This window comes from Erpetoichthys calabaricus, chromosome 5 (assembly GCF_900747795.2).
Source record: "Erpetoichthys calabaricus chromosome 5, fErpCal1.3, whole genome shotgun sequence".
In the NCBI taxonomy this organism is placed as follows: Eukaryota; Metazoa; Chordata; class Cladistia; order Polypteriformes; family Polypteridae; genus Erpetoichthys; species Erpetoichthys calabaricus.
In genome coordinates this window covers 189927589-189951610 of record NC_041398.2, presented here as the reverse complement: position 1 = coordinate 189951610, position 24022 = coordinate 189927589, and the positions used below count along the sequence as shown (strand labels likewise).

At 37.1% G+C, this 24022-nt stretch overlaps 1 protein-coding gene across 2 annotated transcripts in view; it reads right to left on the bottom strand.

The window, feature by feature from the left end:
* The window catches only part of LOC114652123 (tight junction protein ZO-2-like), a 253598-nt gene that overhangs the window by 163474 nt on the left and 66102 nt on the right, over window positions 1-24022 (bottom strand). For both annotated transcript variants that reach the window (XM_051927776.1, XM_051927773.1), the window contains exon 2: window positions 14766-14886. Coding sequence is in view for 1 of the 2 variants with exons in the window: in XM_051927773.1 (XP_051783733.1) it covers window positions 14766-14886 (121 nt within the window). In the remaining variant the exon portion in view is untranslated. The remainder of the gene's footprint in view (window positions 1-14765; window positions 14887-24022) is intronic.

Here is a 24022-nt window from a genome sequence, read left to right as displayed (position 1 = left end):
ATACACTTATCACTGGGAAAAAAAAGACTATAAAACTGTACAGTTTCAAATGTTATAAAACAAATGTACACAAAATTTCAAATATTACAACTGACCTTCTGGTTTTATATATATATATAAATATATATATATTATATATATATATATATACACACACACATGAATATTTTTAGTTCTGCATATACATTTTTCAAATATGTCATGAATTTATGTATATTATCTTAGAAACACATGCATTAAAACTGCTGTGCATTTGTAAGTGGGAATAATTATAGGGTTATCCATCTACTTATTTAACCTGTCAAATGTGTTTAGTATATTTGTACTTATAAACATGTAGCTCGCTACTTACAACATACATATTCACATATAGCTTTGAAGCAGACAATGTGTCTATTTTTATTCTGCACTTTGCATTTTTTTCCTTGGACAAATTTCTGGATATATATAGCTTTGTCCTATTCATTTTTTTAATGTAATTCTTAATATTCCAGTCAATGTTTCTTGCAAAAGTTTTGTAGTACACTATCTAGTAGGTATTCCTCGGAGCACTCTTTTACTCTGCCTCCTTGAAGTGACAGTGCAGTTTGTACTTTTGTAAAAGACCTTTTCATTGTCAACATATTTTTATAAATACTTGAGAAGAGGCACAAAGACAAGGCTGGTGGCACCAGATTTAATGCTGATGCACGAAGACAGCAGTTTCAGTAAAAAAAAGTGCCTACAGCACTGTTGAATTCCAGATATCAGAAGTTATGTCACTGTAACATTTCATTTGATCTTCTAGAGAAACAAATTTACAAAATAAAAAAATTTTACGGTAAGCCTGTACAAATCATGACTTAAACATTTACCCTATGAAATGCATTCTTCATGTGATCTGGACAGTTTGAAAAGGCATCTTTCTTCACAAATAATTAATATATAACTTGAAATGCTAATAAAGAATCATGCTCAGTAACTTTATTGTCTTGCAGTTCATTTACAATTTTGTATTTATAATCAGAACAGCAATTTCTCCATAATCTACTGTAGCCCGTTCATAATAATGTCCTCTTAACATCTTATTTTTGCGCCTGAGTTGTCTGTCAGATTTAATTACTGTTAAATACAATGGCAAGTACTGCATAATTCATAAATGCAAATGCACTTAACCTGGTTCTCATATGTGTCTTGTGTTTTTCCTGGTACAGATTAAACAAAAAATTATTCATTATAGAAGATGAACTTTATGAACTATATAAACTTTTTATATTTACACAATTGTAATAAAAAAGAATGTCCTTTCTTTGTCAAACTGGAATGTAAGAAAATATAAATTGTGGAGCAAAGTTTTGCTAATTTAGTTGTGGTGGTCTTAATATCAAAATACAGCACTGAGAAATTCATTACTGTTGTGAAAGTGCTAATTTAAAAGTTTTAAACCTAACCCTTGAAGATTCTACAGTGCTGATCATTTAAGTCACACAAGATTACACCCTGGGCACTAAAATATACAACTTACAAATTTCTAAGATTTGTGGATTATAGTGCATGTTTCTAATTATAGAACCAAGTCAACATGGATGCAGAAAACTACAAAATCAAATTAAGTGCTATTATTGAACTGAACACAAAGGCTGGTAAAATTGATTCCTGCCTGCTTGAAGTACATCAGGACACAAAGTCAAGGGATGGGCTGCAGAATTCCCTTGTGGCAGGATGGTTCTGAAAGATATCTAGTCTTTGAGAAAGATGATTTGAGAGTTTGACTTTCATGATAGAAGGAAAATGTTGCGTGATAATCTCAATAGAGAGTCAAAGACAGACAGTGACTGGAGATAATAGACACTCTAGGCTAGTTATGGGTCAGTTGAATCCACTCATCATGAAGAATTACACATGAACTACCACTGAGTGGCAGCAGTCATCTGTGCACATTGGGTGCTCAGAATGGTAATTCCTAAAATGAAGTACTGTATCACCAAATCCTATGCTCCAAGAAGTACCCTGAGCTGAGAAACCAAAGGACCCATGGTGACTGTTCAACATCAGGGTAACTTAATTTCCAGGTCAAGGCTGGCAAAGATCATGTGCTCAATTTTTTATGATGCTGAAGTTTATATTGATTACATGCCTCTTTTGACCAACATAATTGGTCTATATTACACTGTCTTGCAATAAAGAACAGTGAAAAGTACAGAGGAAAGTTGTTGTGTACCTCCATTCTGCTTTACAACTATGCACCAGCATATGTCATGAGTTGTGAACACTGCTAAGCAAAATTATAGAATTAGAAAGATGCCACGCTCACTCTAATCTTCAAACATGACTGGAACTTGCAATGTCAACTTTTACTAAGGGAGTTCTTGTGGTTAAGGCTGAACATGGACATTCAGTGGGCATTCCTGACCCCAGAATGGTTTGAGGATGCCCCAGAAAATGGGTGTACATAGAACCTAATGCTGCCCCTTGGCCAGAAGTTCTTGTGACTTTCAGTCAGGTGCAGAGTTGGGCAAGGGCTCTTCTCTTTAATTAATATTTTTGGAATGTGGACCACTCCACCCAGGCAAACATGGTGTAAAGCCCTTTTAGCTTGGTCAGGAGGCAATGACAGTTTTCCCTGTATTTGACTAATGTGGTTATTTTGTGTTCTCTCACAGTTTAAGTCTTCTATTGTGCTCATGTTACATTCAAATAAACAATTACTTTGATAAAGAGCTTGTTTTGAATGTTTTTTTTCCAGGCAAGGGAGACACACAGAGACTGCCCTCATCACAACTGATGTGTCAGTGATGGTTTGGAAGGCTTTTTCAAAAAAAAAAAATACTTGAAAAAATTGTCAGCCGAACTACATTAAATTTCACTCAGTAGGTTTGCAAAGTAATCCCTGCACTTGTCAGAACTACTTCAGTAAATTATGGCTGCTAAAGTGCAATGTTAATTAGATAACTACTATGAAGTAAAACTGTAGTTGGTTCACTTTTCAGTAGTTGTTGTCACACACATGCGCATGGGAGGCAGCTAAAGGGCTCGAGGGAAGACAGTTCTGAGGCATGCCGGGATGTGGCAGAGTGCACTGATTCTTTTTTTCCCTTGCCTGTAGACCATTCCCGGGAGATCTCACCTGGCTCTCATGACGTCACTTCCGGGACCGAGCCAATGGAAGAAGACCTTACCGGCTCCGGCCCCTGTGATGTCACCTCCGGGCTTGAACCAATGGCAGATGATCCTGAGCCAGACCCATATGACCTCACTTCCTGTATTCCCCTTTAAAAGTCTAACCGTTTCCTCTATGTGGCAGTCTTGTTGTGGACTCTGTTGTATGCACATCAGTGCTCTATATTTTGCATTTTTCGACTTTGCAGCCAGGATACCTCATTATACGGGTGGCTGTCCCAAACCTTTATCTGTGTGATGTCTCGTTATTGCGACATTGTGCATCAAAGATATTGGCCTCTTAATGCTTTTACAGTGGCTTCCCATCTTTTCTTATATTCTCACTGTAAAAAATGCAAGTCTTTTAAAACTGAAATACACTATTGTAAGAAATTTGACAGAAAAATAAAGGATGCATTTTTCAGTATTAGAATTTGTTTTTATTTTGTAGCATTTCTGAACAGTAGCATTGTGGATCGTATTGAATTTCTACATATACAATGTGCAATTCAACTGTTATTCCATAGAGAACAATATATTTATTTCAAGAATTTACTTTTACCCACAAATATTACAAGATATATTTTATGATTTGGCATGGTGACAAGAATATGTGAGGCTGTCCTGACAATATTTTGTGAGCAGCCAATTTTTGGCTTATAGTAAATATGTTAATAGTAGGTTATTCTTGCCTTAGCCTCTTAAATGCAAATCTATGGCTCCATAGTTTTTTCAGTCTTAGTTCAGCTTCCATAGCCATGCTTTATTGTTTTAACAGTTGGCAATGACTACCAACATTAATTAACTATTTAGTCCCATTCTTTACTACAAAATAATACTTGCTTTCAGAGGCAGATTTTGTAGGGACTGGATCCGTCTCCACGTGACCCTTTAATTGAAAGAAAATAAAATTCATAAAATGGACTGACAGACTGTGGACTCATTTTGTTTTAATTAGATATGCAGCTGTAGTTGACCCAACCTACTGTTTCAAGGCTGTATTTCAGTGCACTTGATTTGCCATATTTTGTGAAGAAATACAAAATGTTTTTCAAACATATTGTATTAAGACATTCTTTTTGAAAATTATGTCAACAACTGGACTTGAAATGAAAACAGCCAAATAAGCAAATAAATAAATAGGAGGAAATGAGCAAGAATCCAGTTTCTCTTGTTTGCTTATTTAGTCATACAGTAAATAACATAAATTCAAGGGAAATAAAATAGACAGTATGAAATTTACATAATGCCTTTCCTGAAATGTTATCCGCTAAAAACATGCAAGTAGAGCAATATTCTGGCTAAGGTGTTGAACTTTAAATACCAAGACTGCTGGCTCATTCCCTATCTCTAACTCATTAGTTGACATTCAGCAAACCATTTAGGATACCTATGCTCCAACTGAAAAAAAAAAACAGTATTAAGCAATTATAATGTGACTTGATCCTGCACTTTGCCTCAAACATATTGCATGGTGGTCTAGCCCATATATATGTCATAAATAAAAGCAAACACAGAACCATTCTTAACCATCGACCTATTACTATGACTATTTGGTTTGGTGAAGGGCAGTAAGCCCTTTTAGATGTTAAGGAAATGAACAGACCGTACAGTTCCTCATGTGAAAACCTCATGATGAATTAGAAACAATTTCTCTCTTTGCATATTTGTCCATGCTCTCTTTGTTACCAGAAAGTATGAAAGATTAACATTGCACCATGCAAATCCTCCTAGCAGATAGCAAGCAGCAGTCAGTTATGGACTACTCATTCCTATATGAGACTAATTGTACTAATATAAAATACTGTCTTGTGTGTCTAACTGCTGCATTCAGAACAATCAGTTTATTTGCTAGTATGTATCTGATTTAATGTGCATATCACAAAAGGAAAGAAAAGAAAAAAATAAATCAACTTGTTGATACAGCACTGCTTATAAAATTGTGCTATTAGAAAAAAGAACTATATTGCAAACCACATCACAGCTTGTTATAAAACAAGTCAAAGTACTACTATGCACTCTCCCTAGTTTTATATATATATATATATATATATATATATGCACACACTGTGATATATGGCCGGCAGTTTATCCTGGCCAATACCCCCAAGCTGCCAGATGGAGCCCTCCCTGCAACATGGAGGTACCCCGAATTCCAGCAGGGCATCATGGACCTTGGAGTTTTAAGTCACAGTCCTGCTGTATACCGTGGGGGCTGCCAGGGGACGCTGCACGGAGGCTCAGGGACTTATATTTTCTGTATAACCCGGAAGTACTTCCTAGTCACGGGAACAGAGGAAATGACGTACTTCCGGGTTGAAGAAAAGAAGAAGATTTCATCTGACCCAGAAGTGAAGGACAGAAGCATTTCCGGGTCAGGGACTACAAAAGGAGTCTGGGAGATCCCAGCAGAGAGCCGAGTTGGGAGGAAGGGTGACTGAGCTGCTGGGAGTGGAGGATTTGTTTATTTATTAGTGTATTTGTGATTGATTATTGAGTATTGTGGAGTGGAGGTGCTTTGTGCACATTGTTATAAGAATAAATTTAAATATTTGGACTTTTACCTGGTGTCTGACATGTGGTCTGAGGATTCAAGGGGATGACAACACCCCCTATCTGTCACAACACATAAACAAATACGTACACACACACACACACACACATATATAAAAGCATGGCTCTAACATGGTTCAGAAAAACCCTGGATACGCTACACCGACGACACATTCGTTATATTAAAAAATAACCAGCTGAATGAATTTACAACCACATCAACTCAGTATTCCCCGCAATCCAGTTCATGATGAAAAAAGAAATAAACGGACACATCAATTTCCTTGACATTTCTATTGAAAGAAGTAATCATGCTGGTTTAATTACAAGTGTTTATCTCTAAGACTGTTACTGTATACTGAAAAAAATAGTACACTTTTCCAGACACCATCCTTCATCATATAAACAGAGTTGTGTTAGGACTTTGTTCAAAAGGATTAACACCCATTGTAACATAATGGACACAAAAAAGAATGAAAGACATTGTCTTTTTTTGTCTATTCACATCAAACGGCTACCTCAAGACATTTATTGAACAATGCCTTTATAGGAGACGCTGCAGACTGCAGCAAACAGTCAACTCCAACTCAGTCCTCCACCACACATACCACACCCTCCTTTATCACTGTGGGGTGTCAGAAAATACAGTATGCATCCTGTCCAGATCTGGGATCAAGATAGCGCACAAACCGGCAAACACTTTACAGACTGTTCTTTTCAATATAAAAAGAAACCACAGAGGAAAAAAAACACAGTTTACAGCATTCCATGCAATGCATGCCCAGCGGTATACGTGAGACAAACATCTAAAAGACTAACAACATGTATACAGGAACATCCCAATTCCATCAGAAGGAAAGACCCACGGTCTCTGATTTACATAAATACAAGTTCCACCGGACACACATTTAACTGGGACACTGTGAAAGTAAAATTCAGGGCCATTACTAAGAGTGCCAGAGAGCTGGCTGAATTGTGGCTGTCTAATGAAAACACCATTAATAGACACTTGGACTTGAACCCAGCATATGCAGACTTAAAAAGAAGAACATGTAAATAATAAAAAATACTTTATGACCAACACCTTCCAAACCCTACCTTACTAATCCACCCCACACCCCATTAGAACCTCCCACCCCATCCCCACCCTTCACCAGTTATAAATTGCCTTTGATTCCTGTATGTATAATCATTTTCCTTTGATGATGACACCTGGTAGGTTGTCAAAAGCTTAGGAATAATAAAAAAAAAAACTATTTTAAGATGAATGATTCATTTTCTCTCTTTGTGGATCTCTAGCTACAAACATGCAAACTGTATCACAGACCTTCGCTTCCATTCGTAAAACCTTCGGGCAAGAAGCCCTCCAATGTATTAGATGATGGGAAACTTCGGCAATCCGAGAAGCACACAGCTATGAAAAACTTTTCTTTCTCCACAGTTGTATCAGGCACAATGTAACTCCGAAATGCTTACGATTTAAACCACCGACGAACACTCCGAAGATGGCAGTCATCATGCAACAATTCACAAAACGCATTTAGTATGAATTTATTTCCGAAACACACCGCCAACGAACCAGTTACTGATCCAAAACTACGAAGCAACGATCCAAACTCCTCACAACATGCAGACAGATGATTACAGAGGAATGGGCCAAACGGATCCAGGACACAGCTTCCAAAAGCCATATTTCTAAGCAAGATACACTCAACAAAAAATGGAATAAACTCACTGGAAATATACATACCAATGAACCACAATCCGGAATATACAACTTCTCCAAAGACAACTCTCCACCACAAAACAAAATATTCTCGCTAGAGGAATGAAATTCAACCACAAAGACGCATCCGACATGAACTTCCTAGGTTCCCTGGAACACATCTTATTAACCGAGAAAATACTGACAGACAACGCACAAGAGATAAGGTCCACAATTGCCAGCCACTTACATACAAGACTTCCGACCACACGTAATTCAACAAAAGAACAGAAAGCTCTATGATTGCTACAGAATGATAACAGCATTGTTATCACACCAGCCGACAAAGGAGGCGCAACTGTCGTATTAGACGAGGAACAATATACCACAGCAATGGAAGAAATGCTTTCTGACACCAACACTTATCAACAGCTGAATAACAACCCAACTAAGACCGCACTTAACAAAATAAACACCACTCTGATCAAACTCCGGAATAACAACCACCTAGACGCACAGAATTATTATAAATGAAATCCAGCGATGCTAACTTGCCCTGAATTTTATGGACTCCCAAAAATACATAAAACACCTCTGAAATTCAGACCAGTGGTCAGCCTAATAGGTGGACCAACTTACAACTTATCAAAAAGACTTTTTCAGGTGCTCAAACATTTAACTTACAACCCGGAATATTCTGTGAACAGCGCCGAGTTGGCATTGCAACGCCTGAAATACGTATCAATCGCTGAGGACGAGGTCATGGTCTCGTTTGATGTCATTTCACTATATACTATGATTCTGATCCATCTGGCCACAGAAACACTACTAATGAGACTGAATAATGACCCCACCATAAAGACAAGAATGAAACTGTCCACTAAAGACATAATGCACCTAATATCACTTTGACAGAAAACTCACTTTCATTTCAACAGAAAATACTACATTCAAAAAGAAGGGATGCCAATGGGATCGCTGTTATCGGGACTTCTGGCAGAACTGGTAATGCAGGGATTCGAAAATGTGGCTCTATCTCAGTTCACACCCAAAATTTGGATACGCTACATAGACGACACATTCATCATATTAAAAAACGACCAGCTGAATGATTTCTACAACCACATCAACACAATATTTCCTGCAATCCAATTCACCATGGAAAAAGAAACAAACCGAAGCATCAATTTCCTGGACATCTCCATTGAAAGAAGTAACGACTCTACCCTGATTACAAGTGTCTACCGTAAGGAATGCTATTCAGATAAGATATTACCCTTCGCCAGCAATCACCCAGCATGTCATAAATGAAGCTGTATTAAGACTTTATTCAGAAGAATTCACACTCATTGTAATAGGAAGGAGACAAAAAAGAATGAAAGATGCTATCTTTTCCATCATTTCACTTCAAACGGCTACCCAAAGACATTCATTAAACAATGCCTACACAGGAGACGCCAGAGAACCCAGCAAACAGTCAACTCCAATCTGACCCCCCATCCCACCTGGCACACACTTCTTTTTCATCACAGAGTGTCAGGAGGTACAGCACGTATCCTGCCCAATCAGGCATCAGAATAGCACACAAACCTACGAACAATCTGCACACTGTCCTTTTTAATGCCAAAAACAAGAAATTGGCAGCAGAGACACGAAACACAGTTTATAGCATTCCATGCAGTTCTTGCCCAGCGGTATACGTAGGACAAACGTCAATAAGAATCGCAACATGTATACAGGAGCATCAAAATGCCGTCAGAAGGAAGGACTCACGATCACTGATTTATATGCACACAAATTCAACCGGAAACACATTTAACTGGGACAATGTACAAGTAAGATTTAAGGCCAGTACTAAAAGTGCTAGAGAGCTGAATGAATCTTGGCTATCAAACGAAAACGCCATTAACAGACATTTGGACATGAACCCAGCATATGCAAACTTAAGAAGAACATCCTCATAGTAAATAAATCTTTACGACCAACACCCTCCTAACCCCACCTCATCACCCATAATAATATATGTATTATATTGTGAGCATCGCACAGGATGGGTGTGGGAGGGTGTCCCAGAGAACAATTCTTTGCCTAGACGGGATGCCAATATAAAGGAAAATGGAAGGGCAGTCTTTCTGACCAGATGGAAACAGGAATCCTAACCCCGCAGAGAGGCCAGTAAGTTTCAGGGACTGGGAGAGACAACAGCATCTGGGAAGTATATTACCTGATAAACTAAGGAACAGTGTTCCTGTGATTCAGGTATCTTCAGATAGGGAATCATGGGAGTCCCAGGGTACAATGAATGTTTGTTTTGATTATTATATAAATGTAGTAAATTTCATAACAACAGAATGAATATCTGTGATCATAACAAACAAAGCATTAGGGGCTGTATGCTAAAAGTGCTGTTACCCATTGCTTCTGGTTTTGTCTTCTGCTATCTTTCAACAGTTAAACATGAAAGAACAGTTCAACCTGAAATTTGAATCAAAAATAGAACATCTTTTAGGCATACCACTGCATTGGGATTTCTACATAGTTTACATTGTTGAAAATGCTATGTGTTGTAGATTTTACTGTCATTCAGCAAATCATTCTGTATTTAATAAGTGGTGTGTTACGCTGCTATCAAACACACACTGCATGTTATATACTACTACTGAGAATATAGTAAACTGAAGGCAAACAGAACACATTTACTACACCATTAGTAAAGGGGAAATAAAGCAAAAAATATGTGATTTTCACTGTCAAAGAAAAAATGTGGCAGAGGCTCGGATGAGATGTATGGAAAATGATAACTTTATACTATTTATTTGTACACACATTCAACTCTCTGTCATTTTTTTCTGTCAGTTCTCTTTCAACGGTGCTGTTTGTTACCTCCAGTTGTTAGTGAGGAAGCAGAGACAAACCACACATTAAAAAGTTAAGTGGTAGTTTAGATACTGTTGTTGTCAACTGTCTATCTTTCATTTTCTACTAGTTATGTATTTTAGTTAAAAAATTCACTTTAAGAGTAAAATATGAACAAATAAGGTCATAGTAAAACATCATTAGAAAGCTCAGAATTTTTTTGACTTCATACAGCATTTGAAATTAAAATGTAATCTTCTACAAAAGTGTAGATATAAGTTGATATGCTCCATAGTCCACACACATTCAGGTTATGTGAACTGGTGTTGATAAATTGGCCCTAGAGTGTATATGTGTGGGTGAGTGCATGTTCACTCTGGGATTTTACCGGTGCCTTCCCTGGCCAGGGATTGTTCTTACCTTGCACCCAATGATTGGTGGGATAAGCTCTAGCTGCACCATGACTTTGCCCTGGTTAAGCAGGTCAGGAGGATGGATAGATAGATGGATGGAATGGCACGTTTATGTGAATGCGAAATGAGGTTGTACTTTTATAATTAATTACAAATTCTTTATTAACATATAATATTAATTAAAAACAGCTTTTATTTGATCAGGTAGTGCAATTGCAATTTACTTTAAATACAAATTAAGCTTTTTGGAAATCACACTTTTATTGTGGAATAATGTAGAGAAAAAGCCAAGCAAAATGACACCTTTTATTGGCTAACTTAAAAGATTACAATATGCAAGCTTTCAAGGCATCTCAGGCCCCTTTGCTTGACTTTTTCTCTATATTCATAATGGCTAACACGGTACAACACCGTAGTACTACTTGTGGAAGAATGTAAATACCTTCTTATTGTTCTTCTAATGTTTTCTTAGCGTACTATTTATATTTTCATACATTTTAATCTATCAAATTTTAAAAATAAGTTAATGCTTCGAGTGATCTTAAAACTGCACATCTACTTTTCTTACAAGGGTACTAATATCTTTTGTTAAAACAAACATTATATTCAAACAAAAACTATTTCTTTAGATTTCTCCCATATTATATGAAAAATGCAGCAATAGTTACTTAAGTTCAAAGAAAGTAAAATTATGACTTCTTCAAAAAACTAAAGAGCTTTCTAAATTTATAATCCAAAAATGCAAATACATCATTTCGAAATGCCTGCTGCCTTCTGTCAGAAGTCTTAAGGTCACCTTCAAATTTGTTTACGTTGCATTAATGGTTAACATACATTAGCCTGACATACAGTAGTTCATTATAATTGATTTTTGGAGAAAAGGCCTAAGAAACCTTTTATTTAAAGTGTGTAATGTTGCAGCACATTGTTATCCATATCTAAAACTTAAATTTAAGTAAAGGTAATTTAATACTATAAGATAATCATAAAAATATATTAATTAACTAAAAATGTAGACACAATATTGACTTCCAACAAAGCTGCTTCTTTATTTCCTGCAGATCAAAAAGTATAAATGGAAAAAATGGAAAAATATTATGGCTTTAATGTTGAACAGCATCTCAAAAACTTCATAAGTATTGTATCTATCTATCTATCTATCTATCTACATTATGGCAAACAACACTACACACATTTTTGCCATTAGAACACCGGCCAGTTAAATGACTTGCTTAAACTCTCAGACCAGCAGCAGCAGTGGCCTACTAAGATACAATCTTTTGGTATAAAGTGTTGGCAATTCTCATATATAGTAAATCGCATAAAAAATATATCACTAACATATTTATCATAAATTATTTTATCCTAAAAATAGATTTGATTAATAGTCAAGTCATATTTATTTATACAGATATAGCATGCAGACTACAGATTCCAGAATTCATACAGGTATTCCGGTTTATCCATATTACTAACCGAGAATGGTAAACCGGATATGGACGCAGGAACATGCCCGTGGACGCAGGAGACATAGTGCGCAGGCGCCACACAAAGCCCCCCTCCCCAGAGTGAAACAGGAGAGACTACGCAGGTGCCACACAAAGCACCCCTCCCCAGAGTGAAACGGGAGAGACTACGAACGTGTGCAGGTGCCACACAAAGCCCCCCCGCCCCAGAGCGAAATGGGAGAGACTACGAACCGTCTGACATGCCGCAAATCAGGCAGGCACGGCTCCAAAAAGAAACCGCTCGAATGACCGAGCTACAAAGTGAAACGGGAAACACCACGGAGTCCGCAGTGGTCCACAATGCCCCGCGTGATAGTACGGAAGGAGCTCCATATTAACAGTGGGGGGCCCCAGAGTGACACGGGCGAACGCTCCGTATTAAACGTACGTCATCCTCACACGTCCAAACTATACAGCATAGGTGGATCACATTACAGTGATGCATTATTGACAGTACATTAAAGATCACAGTATCGCAAACAAATGGAAATTAATACTCGAAAAAGGAAGAATATAATCACCACGGACCAGGTGTCATTGAAACAAAAGCAGGATAAAGCGAGGTCAGAAATAAAAGACAGAGTAGAAAACAAAGTAAAACGTCATAAAGAGGTTAAAGAACGGGGCCAAACACATGGAGAGCAGGTTACAGATGATGAAAACTGGAATGCAACAGCTTCAAAAAAACCTAGGCACGAAACACATGCACAGCGAGATACAGAATATAAAAGCAGAAAAAACGACAGTTAAATGTCCACACCACACAGCAGAGGCAGACCCGGAAGGTGCAGGCGCCTACATCGCACATCGGAAGGCGCGGGAAAGTATGAAATGCAAAGGCACCTACACAGCATGGTAAAACCCAACATAATATGGAAGGCGCAGGCGTCGCCGCCATATTGTGAGTGGCACTACTGCGTAGTGAAGGTGCAGGCGTCACCGCCATATTGTGCGTGGCACTACTGCGGAGTGAAGTTAGGAATAATGTGCTGCTTGGGATCGTACAAAACGGCGAACGCGACCCACCTGGATACGATCAATGTACGCAGGCGCCTACAACGCGCGTCTGAAACTGCGGAGGCAAAGCGGGCACAGGTTCAAACCGAACGAGCGCGACTGACGGATATACGCCTACAACGCGCGTCTCAAACTGCAGAAGCAGGGCAAGCACGGGTTCAAAACAACGCAGGCTCCTACAACGCGCTTCTGAAACTATGGCTGCCCAGCGGGCACGGGTTCAAAACGCCGGGTGTAGGCGAGCGAAGCGAAGCTTGTTACAGTAGATTCCAAGATAAGAAATATGTTATTTTGTTTGCAGCATTTTGCTGTTGTCTTGTTATAGTACTTTCCTTAATTTTAACTGAACTGTAGAACTGCACCTTCCTGTTAAAAAACAAAAGCTGAACAAACTATTTCAAAGGCGGCATGTTCTTCAAGTACTCATGCTTATACATATAGCAGGGAAAAAACATGGCTAACTAATTCTGAGATTAAGGAACACACAACTACCAATACCTCATACCGTCAGTCCCCAAGCAGAAGACTAGCAACAGAAAACTAACAGGTGAGCCTATTAATTACCAAATTATTTTCTTTAAACTGTGGTTGCTCACCTTTCACTTTTCATAAGTTGAATATTTTTTCTGCTGTGCTAAGCCAGAAAAAGTCCATCTCCCCTTTGGGCATTACCAGTTTAAGTATTATCTAATGTGAGGATGTACCCCCTTAAGACTAGAACTCCTTTAGAGAGCAGTCCTGACATTAGGAAACATTTTAATATACTTTAATGTATATACAATCCTAATGGTGATGGGTCATCACAACAACACTGAGAGCAAATGGACTAACAGGCCAATATGTACCCCCTAGAGTGTTGTCATTTATTTACTAGGATAAAGCCTTTACTTTTGCCAACATAAACAGGAACCAAATTCTCATATATACTTTATTTTCTTAAACAAAAATATTCATCAATGTATATACCCACTTGAGTAATTTCTTCTTAAATTCTAAACTCTTCTTATATATTCTTGACTTTCAGACGGCCTGAAATTTGTTGTCATTAGCATGCCCAAACCATTGAAAATAATATGATGATACATATAAACATATCCATAACCCACCTCAAAAGAAGGAAAATGTCTCCCTGACATTGCAACACTTCAGCCCACACTTTAGCAGGAAATAAACACGTCACATTGTATTTTTTTCTATGTCAATAAACAGCTTGAAAATACAGTACTACAGTGAACTAAACTTATATTACTGTAAGTGAAACTACAAACTGCTTTTCTTTACGTTACATCGATCGTCCATAAAGTAAGCATAGATTATGGAAGGTATTAAATAAATTAAATACAAGGGACTGATTAACATATCCATAAATTAATTATAGGCTAATTCTTTAAGGTATTAAAAAATGAAAATACAAGAGACAACATAACATACATTTTTTTTCTTAAAAGTACTAAGTCATCAGTGTTCCTCCATTTCAACAGATGAAGAGTTTTAAAACAACAGATTAAACATATGAAAAAATACAATGGCTGAAGGAGTTCTGCTCTTTCAATGTATGATACCTTTGTTAAATACCTGGTTAAGCTGTGTAAATGCAGGCACAGAAAGATGGCTGTTTCTTGTTATGTATCTTGTTTCAGTTGTCCAGTAATACTTATCCCAACTGCAGGAAGCTGTAAACAATGTTGGCTGATCCCTGAAATAAAAATCCACTAATTAGTATTACAATAAAGAAACATGGTTATCCCAAAATTGAAAAAAGAATACTATAAATGAAATATCTACTGTTTACATTCCAAGACATCCAAAAGCACACTTGAAGAAAACACTTGGTGGGCTGTATCATGGTACACTGGAGGTAAAGTAAGTGTATTAATAAATATTGTTGAATAACCTCACTTATAGTCTTTATTATGGTATTCTATTTTAACTAAATAAATTATTCATATACTTTTATCTATTTACACAAAAAAGGAAAGACAAATCAAATAAAAGGAATAACAATCTGTTCATGCTAAGAAAAAAAGCTGGACAGGGCATGTATATAGTAAACTTCACATACCAATAATATGTGTGGCATAAGAAAGCAAACCACTACAAGCCCCTCACCAAACCAAGGAACTCGGGTGAAGAATATCATTATAAATCTGCAGAAGCCTACCCAAAGATTTTGGTTTATAAAATCAGTGTTTTATCATATACTAAAATTTCATACAATATATGGCTGAAGATAAAAACAACAGTACCATTGATCATGGTATAGTTTTGTGAATAGAAATATAATTAAAACTGGACTTACTTTTTTTGTTCAACAGCTAATATGTATACTTTTGATGTTGTAAATGAGAAGCATACAATATACTGTAAATACAATCCTAATTTGTAATTTAATACTCTCAAAGCAAGTAGATTTTGAAATCCAACACAGCATTGTAATTGTTTAGCCAAAAATGATGCAGATTTATTTTTTCCTTAAAATTAAATTAGGCTGTCCTTAATTTCTTTCATGCAGTTGTAGCTAACTACTACTATTAAGCTATGAATCATAACATAACATTCTCAAACTCACAGTGAAGGTTGTGATAGGTTGCAGCCTATCTTAGTATCGCTGAGCATAGTTCTAGACCAATGGATTCAACCAAATAGACATATAGTCCAACTAAATTATGGTTTGAGCTTTTTAGCTTTTCAGTAACCCAGCCACAGGGGATGCACAATCCAGTGTGTTTCTTCGTGCCGGTCCTAAGCCCGGATAAATGGGGTGGGTTATGTCAGGAAGGGCATCCAGTGTAAAATTTTCCCAGATCAATATGTGGACAACAATACAGGTGTTCATACCAGATTGGCTGAGCCCCAGGTTAACAATGACCTCCACCAGTATTATTAGCCAACAATGTGCTGGAGAAAATTGGGCAACTGTTGGCCGAAGAAGGAGAAGAGGAGGTGGGAGATGTGTCCGGAAGCAGGAGGAGAGGAGGAAGGTAACTGGAACTGAGGGTAGTAACTTTGAATGTTGGCAGTATGACTGGTACGGGGAGAGAGTTAGCAGATATAATGGAGAGAAGAAAGGTTGATATATTGTGCGTGCAAGAGACTAAATGGAAGGAGAGTAAGGCCAGGTGGAATGGAGGTGGATTCAAATTGTTCTATCATGGTGTGGATGGGAGGAGAAATGGGACAGGGGTTATTCTGAAGGAACAGTATGTCAAGAGTGTTTTGGAGGTGAAAAGAGTGTCAGACAGAGTAATGTTTATGAAGTTAGAAATTGGAGGTGTGATGATGAATGTTGTTAGTGCATATGCCCTGCAAGTTGGGTGTGTGATGTATGAAAAAGAAGTGAGTTGGAGGAAGTGATGGACAGTGTACCCAAAGGATAGAAAGTGGTGATTGGAGTGGATTTCAATAGACATGTTGGTAAAGGGAAAAGAGGACACGAGGAGGAGAGGAATGAAAGAGGTCAGATGATAGTGTATTTTGCAAAAAAGATGGACATGGTTGTGGTGAATACATATTTTAAGAAGGGGGAGGAAAATAGGGTGACGTACAAGAGTGGAGGAATCTACACAGGTAGATTATATCATATGCAGAACAGTCATTCTGAAGGAGATTGAAGACTGCAAAGTGGTGGTAGGGGAAAGTGTAGTTAGGCAGAATTGGATAGTGGTCTGTAGGATGATGTTAGAGATCAAGAAGAGGAGGAGAGTAAGGGTAGAGCCAAGGATCAAATGGTGTAAGTTGAAAAAAGACTGCAAGGTTGAGTTTAGGAAGAAGGTAAGATAGGCATTATGTGGCAGTGAAGAGTTACCAGACAGCTGGGCAACTACAGCAGAAACAGTAAGGGTGACAAGCAAGAAGGGTGACTGGCATGACATCTGGACAGAGGAAGGAGGAAAAGGAACCCTGGTGATAGAATGGGGAAGTACAGGAGAAAAGTGGGATAGTCAGAGAGATGCAGAAAGTAGACAGGAGTACAAGGAGATAAGACATCAGGTGAAGAGAGAGGTGGAGAAGGCTACAGAACAGGCATATGATGAGTTGTATGAGAAGCTGGACACTAAGGAGGGAGAAAAGGACCTGTACCGATTGGCTAGACAGAGTGACCAAGCTGCAAAAGATGTGCAACAGGTTAGGGCGATAAAGTGTAAAGATGGAAACATACTCACAAATGAGGAGGGTGTGTTAAGCAGATGGAAAGAGTAATTTGAGAGGCTGATGAATGTAGAGAATGAGAGAGTGAATCAGGAAGTGCAACGGATAAGCAAGAACGTAAGGACAACTATGAAAAGGATGAAGTATGGAAAGGCCACTGGTCCCAAAGACATACCTGAGGAAGCATGGAGGTGTTTAGGGGAGATGGCAGTGGAGTTTTTAATCAGATTGTTTAATGGAATCTTGGAAAGTAAGAGGATGCCTAAAGAGTGGAGAAGAAGTGTACTGGTAAAGATTTTTAAGAATAAGGAGGCTGTGCAGAGCTGTAGTAACTACAGGGGGATAAAATTGACGAGCCTCAGCATAAAGTTATGGGAAAGAGTAGTGGAAGCTAGGTTAAGAAGGGAGGTGATGATTAGTGAGCAGCAGTATGGTTTCATGCCAGGAAAGAGCACCACAGATGCAATGTTTGCTCTGAGGGTGTTGATGGAGAAGAGTCCTCCTCTGTGGAGGACTGCTTGTCTGTCACCGAGGCAACCACAGGTTTGCAGTGCAGCAGCATATGGCTGCCACAACAACTACAAGTCGATCAAGATCACACTATAAGTGCCTGTCGCCGATGGGTGATACAAGGAACATTGTAAATACAAGAAACAGTATGCCTTGGCTGCTGACCTGGCCTCAACTATTCCCGTTTGCTCTGTCTGTGTATATGAGAGTGGTAGCTCCCGCTACAATAAATAACCCTTCTGTTCCTGTTTCAAGTGGGATAAAGTTGGTTTTGCTAAAGTACTGAGACTCATCCTCATGTTTTGGGGTATAAGACAGTGACACACACACATATACATACATATACACACACACTTTACTGTATATACTTCCTATGGCTTAAATTGAAAATGGTCTATTACTACTAGAGTGCAATTATGAATCTATGTCACTGCCCCAACATCTACATGATACCAAGTACCAGCAACCAAATAATTTACTGTTATTGTCTGATTATAGATGGACATAATTCTTAAGCATTCCCATGTTTTATCACCAATATTAAATGCTCCTTTACAAATTAAATAAAACAGAATTAGGATATGGTGCTATTTTAATCTATTTCAAGTGTCATTTAAGTCAATTCATTTTCAGACAACAAAACAAGAGAAGCTGCATTTATTTCACACATGGTAATTCATATTATTTCTGACAAATTCAGTCCAATGGGACTTGCCATCTATTTTATATATTTACTGTATACTTGATGTATGTTTTGTTATTCAGCTGTACAGCTTCAAGAGTTGTGTAAAACTGCCTATTGTTTTTTGTTTTTCTTATATTATCTATCTTTACTTTCTGCTGAACTTTACACATACTGTGAGCACAATCTTACTTATAAAAAATACAATTTGACATTCAACACAATTCATACAATACATTCATTAAATTACACTCTTTGAATGAATTCATTTTTATAGGTGCTTGATAGTTCTTTAATTTATATAGCAAATAATTTAATATGAATTATGTTGTTGCCCAAGCACACAATGCCAGTGCCATTACACAGGAAATACAAGTATAAATCAAAAAGTAAAGGCAATATGAAAATTATGTGGTTAGAAGAACAGATATGGGTTTTAATATGTCAACATCTTTGCAATGGCTTATCGGTAGTTCAAGCACACACAGAACAGTGCTCTGTCGTTAGTCTAGTTGAAGCCAAGGTCAAATGAACATGGACACTCCCCTGCAAGGCTGACCCATTGTTGAACAATGCGTCATAGTGAGACTTCTTTGCAGTAAAACCTGCTGAAATTCACCAAAGGATATAGTATAGCATCAACTGCTATACTATACTGCTGAACTGCGTAATTTTCACATTGCCTTTTTTTTTAATTTACCCTCATAATTTTTGATTTAGATACTTGAACATAAGATTGTGTCACACTATACTTATTTGACAGAATGTTTTCTTAAAATCTCCAGTTAAATAACTATATCAAAATATTTATGAATAAAATAATAAAATTTTTTCACCAACTGAAATCAATTTGATTTTAACTTTTTTTCATAATTTTGACTGAAAATAATGCAGATGGCACAACTGAAATGTGACTAATGCTGGTGTCAAAAGCTACACTGTATCCAACCTCAATGAGAAAATGTGTAACATTTCCACATTTATGGTTCTTCCCCTGGCCCCCAACATCAATTTCTCCATCCTTACCTGCCAGTCTTATGTATTGTTACAGCAGCCAAAGTACAAATGTTTCTCTAGTTGTGAAACTGAACATACTGTGTGTGAACTCATGATTATGGGCTGTTGTCAGGGGGTAGAGTAGAGGAATTATCATACTGTGATGGCAAAAGGTGGTCTATTCTCTCACAGTATAACAAATCAGTAACTTTCAATCACAGAAAATAACAACTGATGAAAATATAAATATTGAACTTAAACTTAAGCCATATTTTCGCATAACCTTTGCAAGCATCAAGGCAACAATTCAAATTTTATCAATTTTCTTAAGAAAGACATCTTCAAAACAACACATGTATAGTACAAACAAAAAAAATAAAGCCAAGGTCCACTGAATTTCTTAAATTCAATTTGCCTGAAAATCAATGAATGAAACCATCACAATGGATAATTAGGACAGATTTAGGACAGTTTAGGATAATTAAGCTGAGGTATAAATATTCCATTCGCATTTTTGTCATTTTTGTTTGCTGTTTTTCTCCCCACAACCTAAACATGCACTTTAGCTTAACCATTATCCATAAATTAACATTACATTAGTTAAAGTGAGTGTATGTGTGTGAACATGTTATGCAAGAATCTGTTGTACACAAAGTGCTGTCAGTAAAGTCTCTAGTCCCAATGCAGTTGGACTTGAATAAGTGGGTTCTGTAATGAATAGATGGGTATTATATACAAAAAGCTGACAAATAAAAATTTCTTGCTTTTCTTCAACAACACTGAACAATCACAAGTACTATTTACAGCATTCCAGATAACTGATCTGCTAAACAAAAAACATGATCAGCACATTAGAATAAAATTTCTGCTGGCAGTAACTAAGCCATAGATGCAAACCTTTTACTAAATGGGCATTTTATTTCTTATCTAAAGAAAGTCAAATACAGATACTTGATTTCTTCTGTATACTCAGGTTATTTTCAAACAGTGCATTCAAACTGAGGGCCCAAGCGGCTGGACCAGGCCAAGGGGACACCCATATAACACCTGGCTGAGGCAGATACAGCGTTATTTCCGGAGGGTGGGACTGGACCGTGTGTCTGCTCTGAGGGTTGCCAACCAGGATCACGAGCTATTTCGTCGTGTGGTGGGGGCGGCAATGCACTGTACCAATGCATGCTCCCCAACCTGACCTGACCTTTATTTAAATTGAGATGCTCACATACTGTAGAAACCCTGGCACTAAACTCCACACAAATAATTTTCACACCCTTGGTAAGCCTGTTGTCATCATGAAATAATTCTTTGAAACGTCGTCTCAGCAGAAAATTAAGGAGAGCATAGGCTACTGTTAACAAAATTGTCCAAGTAGTTTAAGTAAATTTAATTCACAAATCACAAAGTACTATAAAACGATCATGATTTTTTTAGTGTTTAAGTAAATTTAATTTAATAATCAGAAAGCACTGCAAAACTAATATGAACTTTTTTGTGTTTTAATATTTAGTAAATTACAATCCAAGATGCCAACAGTACAGGAAAATTCCAGAAACTAAAGAGTAAATATTGGACATACCTACAAAGGCACCACTGGTCTCAGTAATCCATAGTGGGTGCAGAATATTGTGAATCCACTTTCTTCCATCTTACATCAAGCCTTACTGTTATATGAGGTTCTTATTTTATTCGGCAACATCAGGAATTACAAAAACCTTTCACATATTATTTCTACATAGGTCATATAAATCACTTGCACACTTTCGATAAAGAGAAATGTGTTAATGCATTCATCTTGGCCTTATTTGTCCATTTTCTTTAACCTGCAGTCAAATAACTAAGAGGTGAAAATAAAACTGTAGCTAGTGGGGATGAGTCTGAATTATTGATCAGTGGTATCTACTTTCAAGTTCTAAATAGTAGATCAAAAAGTGGTCTGCATATACTGTCTTTTGAAACCTAAGGCTGACTTTTCACTTGCCAGCTGGATGTTTGTGTCTTATACTGATTATGTGCTCAATCACTGTCCATCATGCCACTTTTTACAAAAAAATGCAGAAAGGGCAATATCTACCTAGTGCTCATTTGTATATTCAAAAAGCATCTCAACTTCCCCTTGGGGACAAATAAAGTATGTACTAACTATCTATCTGTCTATTTACCTATCTATCTATCTGCCTGCACATTAAGTTTTGCAAAATGCATTTCGACTCATGTCAGGTACAAGCTTATTCGCTTGCCACCAGTCACATGCCTATTATTGGAAAACATTAGTAGCATTCTAGTACCGCTTTACTAGCAGCAGGAAGTAACAACAAATTGATTACTAGACATATTACATTGACCTCATTCCTAGCAATTAACAGTTGATCAGTTAACAATATTTGCACATGAGAGTGTTTGGCATAAAGATATTTTAATAAAGTTATTTTGAAAGAAAAAAAGCAAAAAAGTAATATTTGGTGGTATTATTCACTCTGGTCTAAGGAATCCTGCTGATTTCCTCAGTAAAACAAAATGCACAGCAGCAGGAATTTTCAATTGGACAAACACTAAAGCAGGGTCAAACTAACTACAGAAATAACATGCTCCATTAACAGCAAGAAATGGCTTCTAATTAAGAAACTGGCTATAAGAAATTACCACTAGACTACTGTTTTTTCTGCTCATTTTTCTGTCACTCCAGTTTTGTTTATCTTACTTACTTACCGTATTTATAGTTGAATAATTGTTTTTTATATCAGGAATGTGATAATAACCTATGTATAGAAGACACAAGAAAGCAGAAACTTCACAAATGCTACTTCAAATCCAATATGCTTTGTAACTTTAATATACAGAATATGTTCATGATTTTGCTTATTTTTTTTAACAATGTTATTACAAAATATAATTATGCAAACATGTAATTACAGTTAGGCACATGTAGCTACTAATCAATATTCATCTTCCACATCAATGTTGGTCTGTTGATCATTAAAGTAAAAGAATTTATGAACCTCCTGGACTCTTTTGATTTGAGACAGCTCGTTAATCAGCCTACACATAAAGCAGGTCATACGTTAGACTTAGTAATTACTAAAGGACTAAAAGTTGATATAAAGCAGGTCATTGATACGGGTCTATCAGACCATTTTCTTCTACTCTTTAATATAGAAATAATGATAGAAAACACTCATGAGAAGCATATTGTTAAAAAACGCTTCTTTGACTCATCAGCAGCTTTAAAACTTACACACATTCTAACCAATCAGTCCGTTTATAGTGCCAACTATAATAGCGAGGAGAATGTAAATAGTAAGGTGGAAAGATTTAATACTAAAGTGAGGGCTGCTGTTGACTTAGTTGCACCTGAAAAGACAGTTAAAAAATCTTTTAGCATTGTTATACCATGGAAGACCCAAAGAGTGTCTGATTTAAAGAGAACATGCCGTAGAGCTGAGCGTAAATGGAGGAAAACTAAACTAACTATTGACTATGAAATATTAAAAGTTAAAATAACAGAATACAATAACACAGTCCGTCTTGAGAGGCGCTGCTATTTCTCTAAGATTATAAATAACAATGCTAGTAATCCCAGAGTCCTATTTTCGACGATTGATCGTCTGTTAAACCCAGGTAACTCAAAGGAATGCCTCCTAAATACTTCCAGTAAAACCTGTGAGGCTATCGCTGTATTTTTCAATCAAAAAATTAATGATATTAGAAATAACATAGTATATCTCCCCAACACTAAGGATCCTCCTAAACCCCAGTACTCCATAATAAACAAATTAAAGTCTTTCACTAGGATAGATTTACCTGATTTACATAAAATAATTTCTCAAATGAAACCCTCCACCTGTGCCCTTGACCCAATACCAACAAATTTTTTCAAAGAAGTATCGGGCGTGCTTATTGATAATGTTCTTGACATAGTAAACTCGTCATTAGATACGGGGGTCTTCCCAGACTGTCTTAAGACTGCGGTAGTTAAACCCCTACTTAAGAAAAATAATCTCGACCCCTCTGCTCTTGAAAATTATAGACCCATCTCTAACCTGCCTTTCTAAAGTAAAATTCTAGAGAAGGCAGTCATTATACAGTTAAATGAGCACCTCAATAAACATGCTATTCTTGATAAATTTCAGTCAGGTTTTAGAACAAATCACAGCACAGAAACTGCACTCGTTAAAGTAGTAAATGACTTGCGGGTAAATGCAGACAGAGGCCATTTATCTGTTCTCATCCTCTTAGATCTGAGTGCCGCATTTGACACCATTGATCATAATATTCTTAAGAATCGCCTTAGTCAATGGGTGGGCCTCTCTGGCAGTGTCTTAAATTGGTTTGAATCCTACCTGGCAGGGAGAAAATTCTTTGTTAGTTGTGGTAATTATAACTCAAAGACACATGATATTCTATATGGTGTTCCACAAGGCTCTATCCTGGGTCCGCTGCTCTTCTCAATCTACATGCTTCCATTAGGTCAGATTATCTCAGGGCACAACGTGAGCTA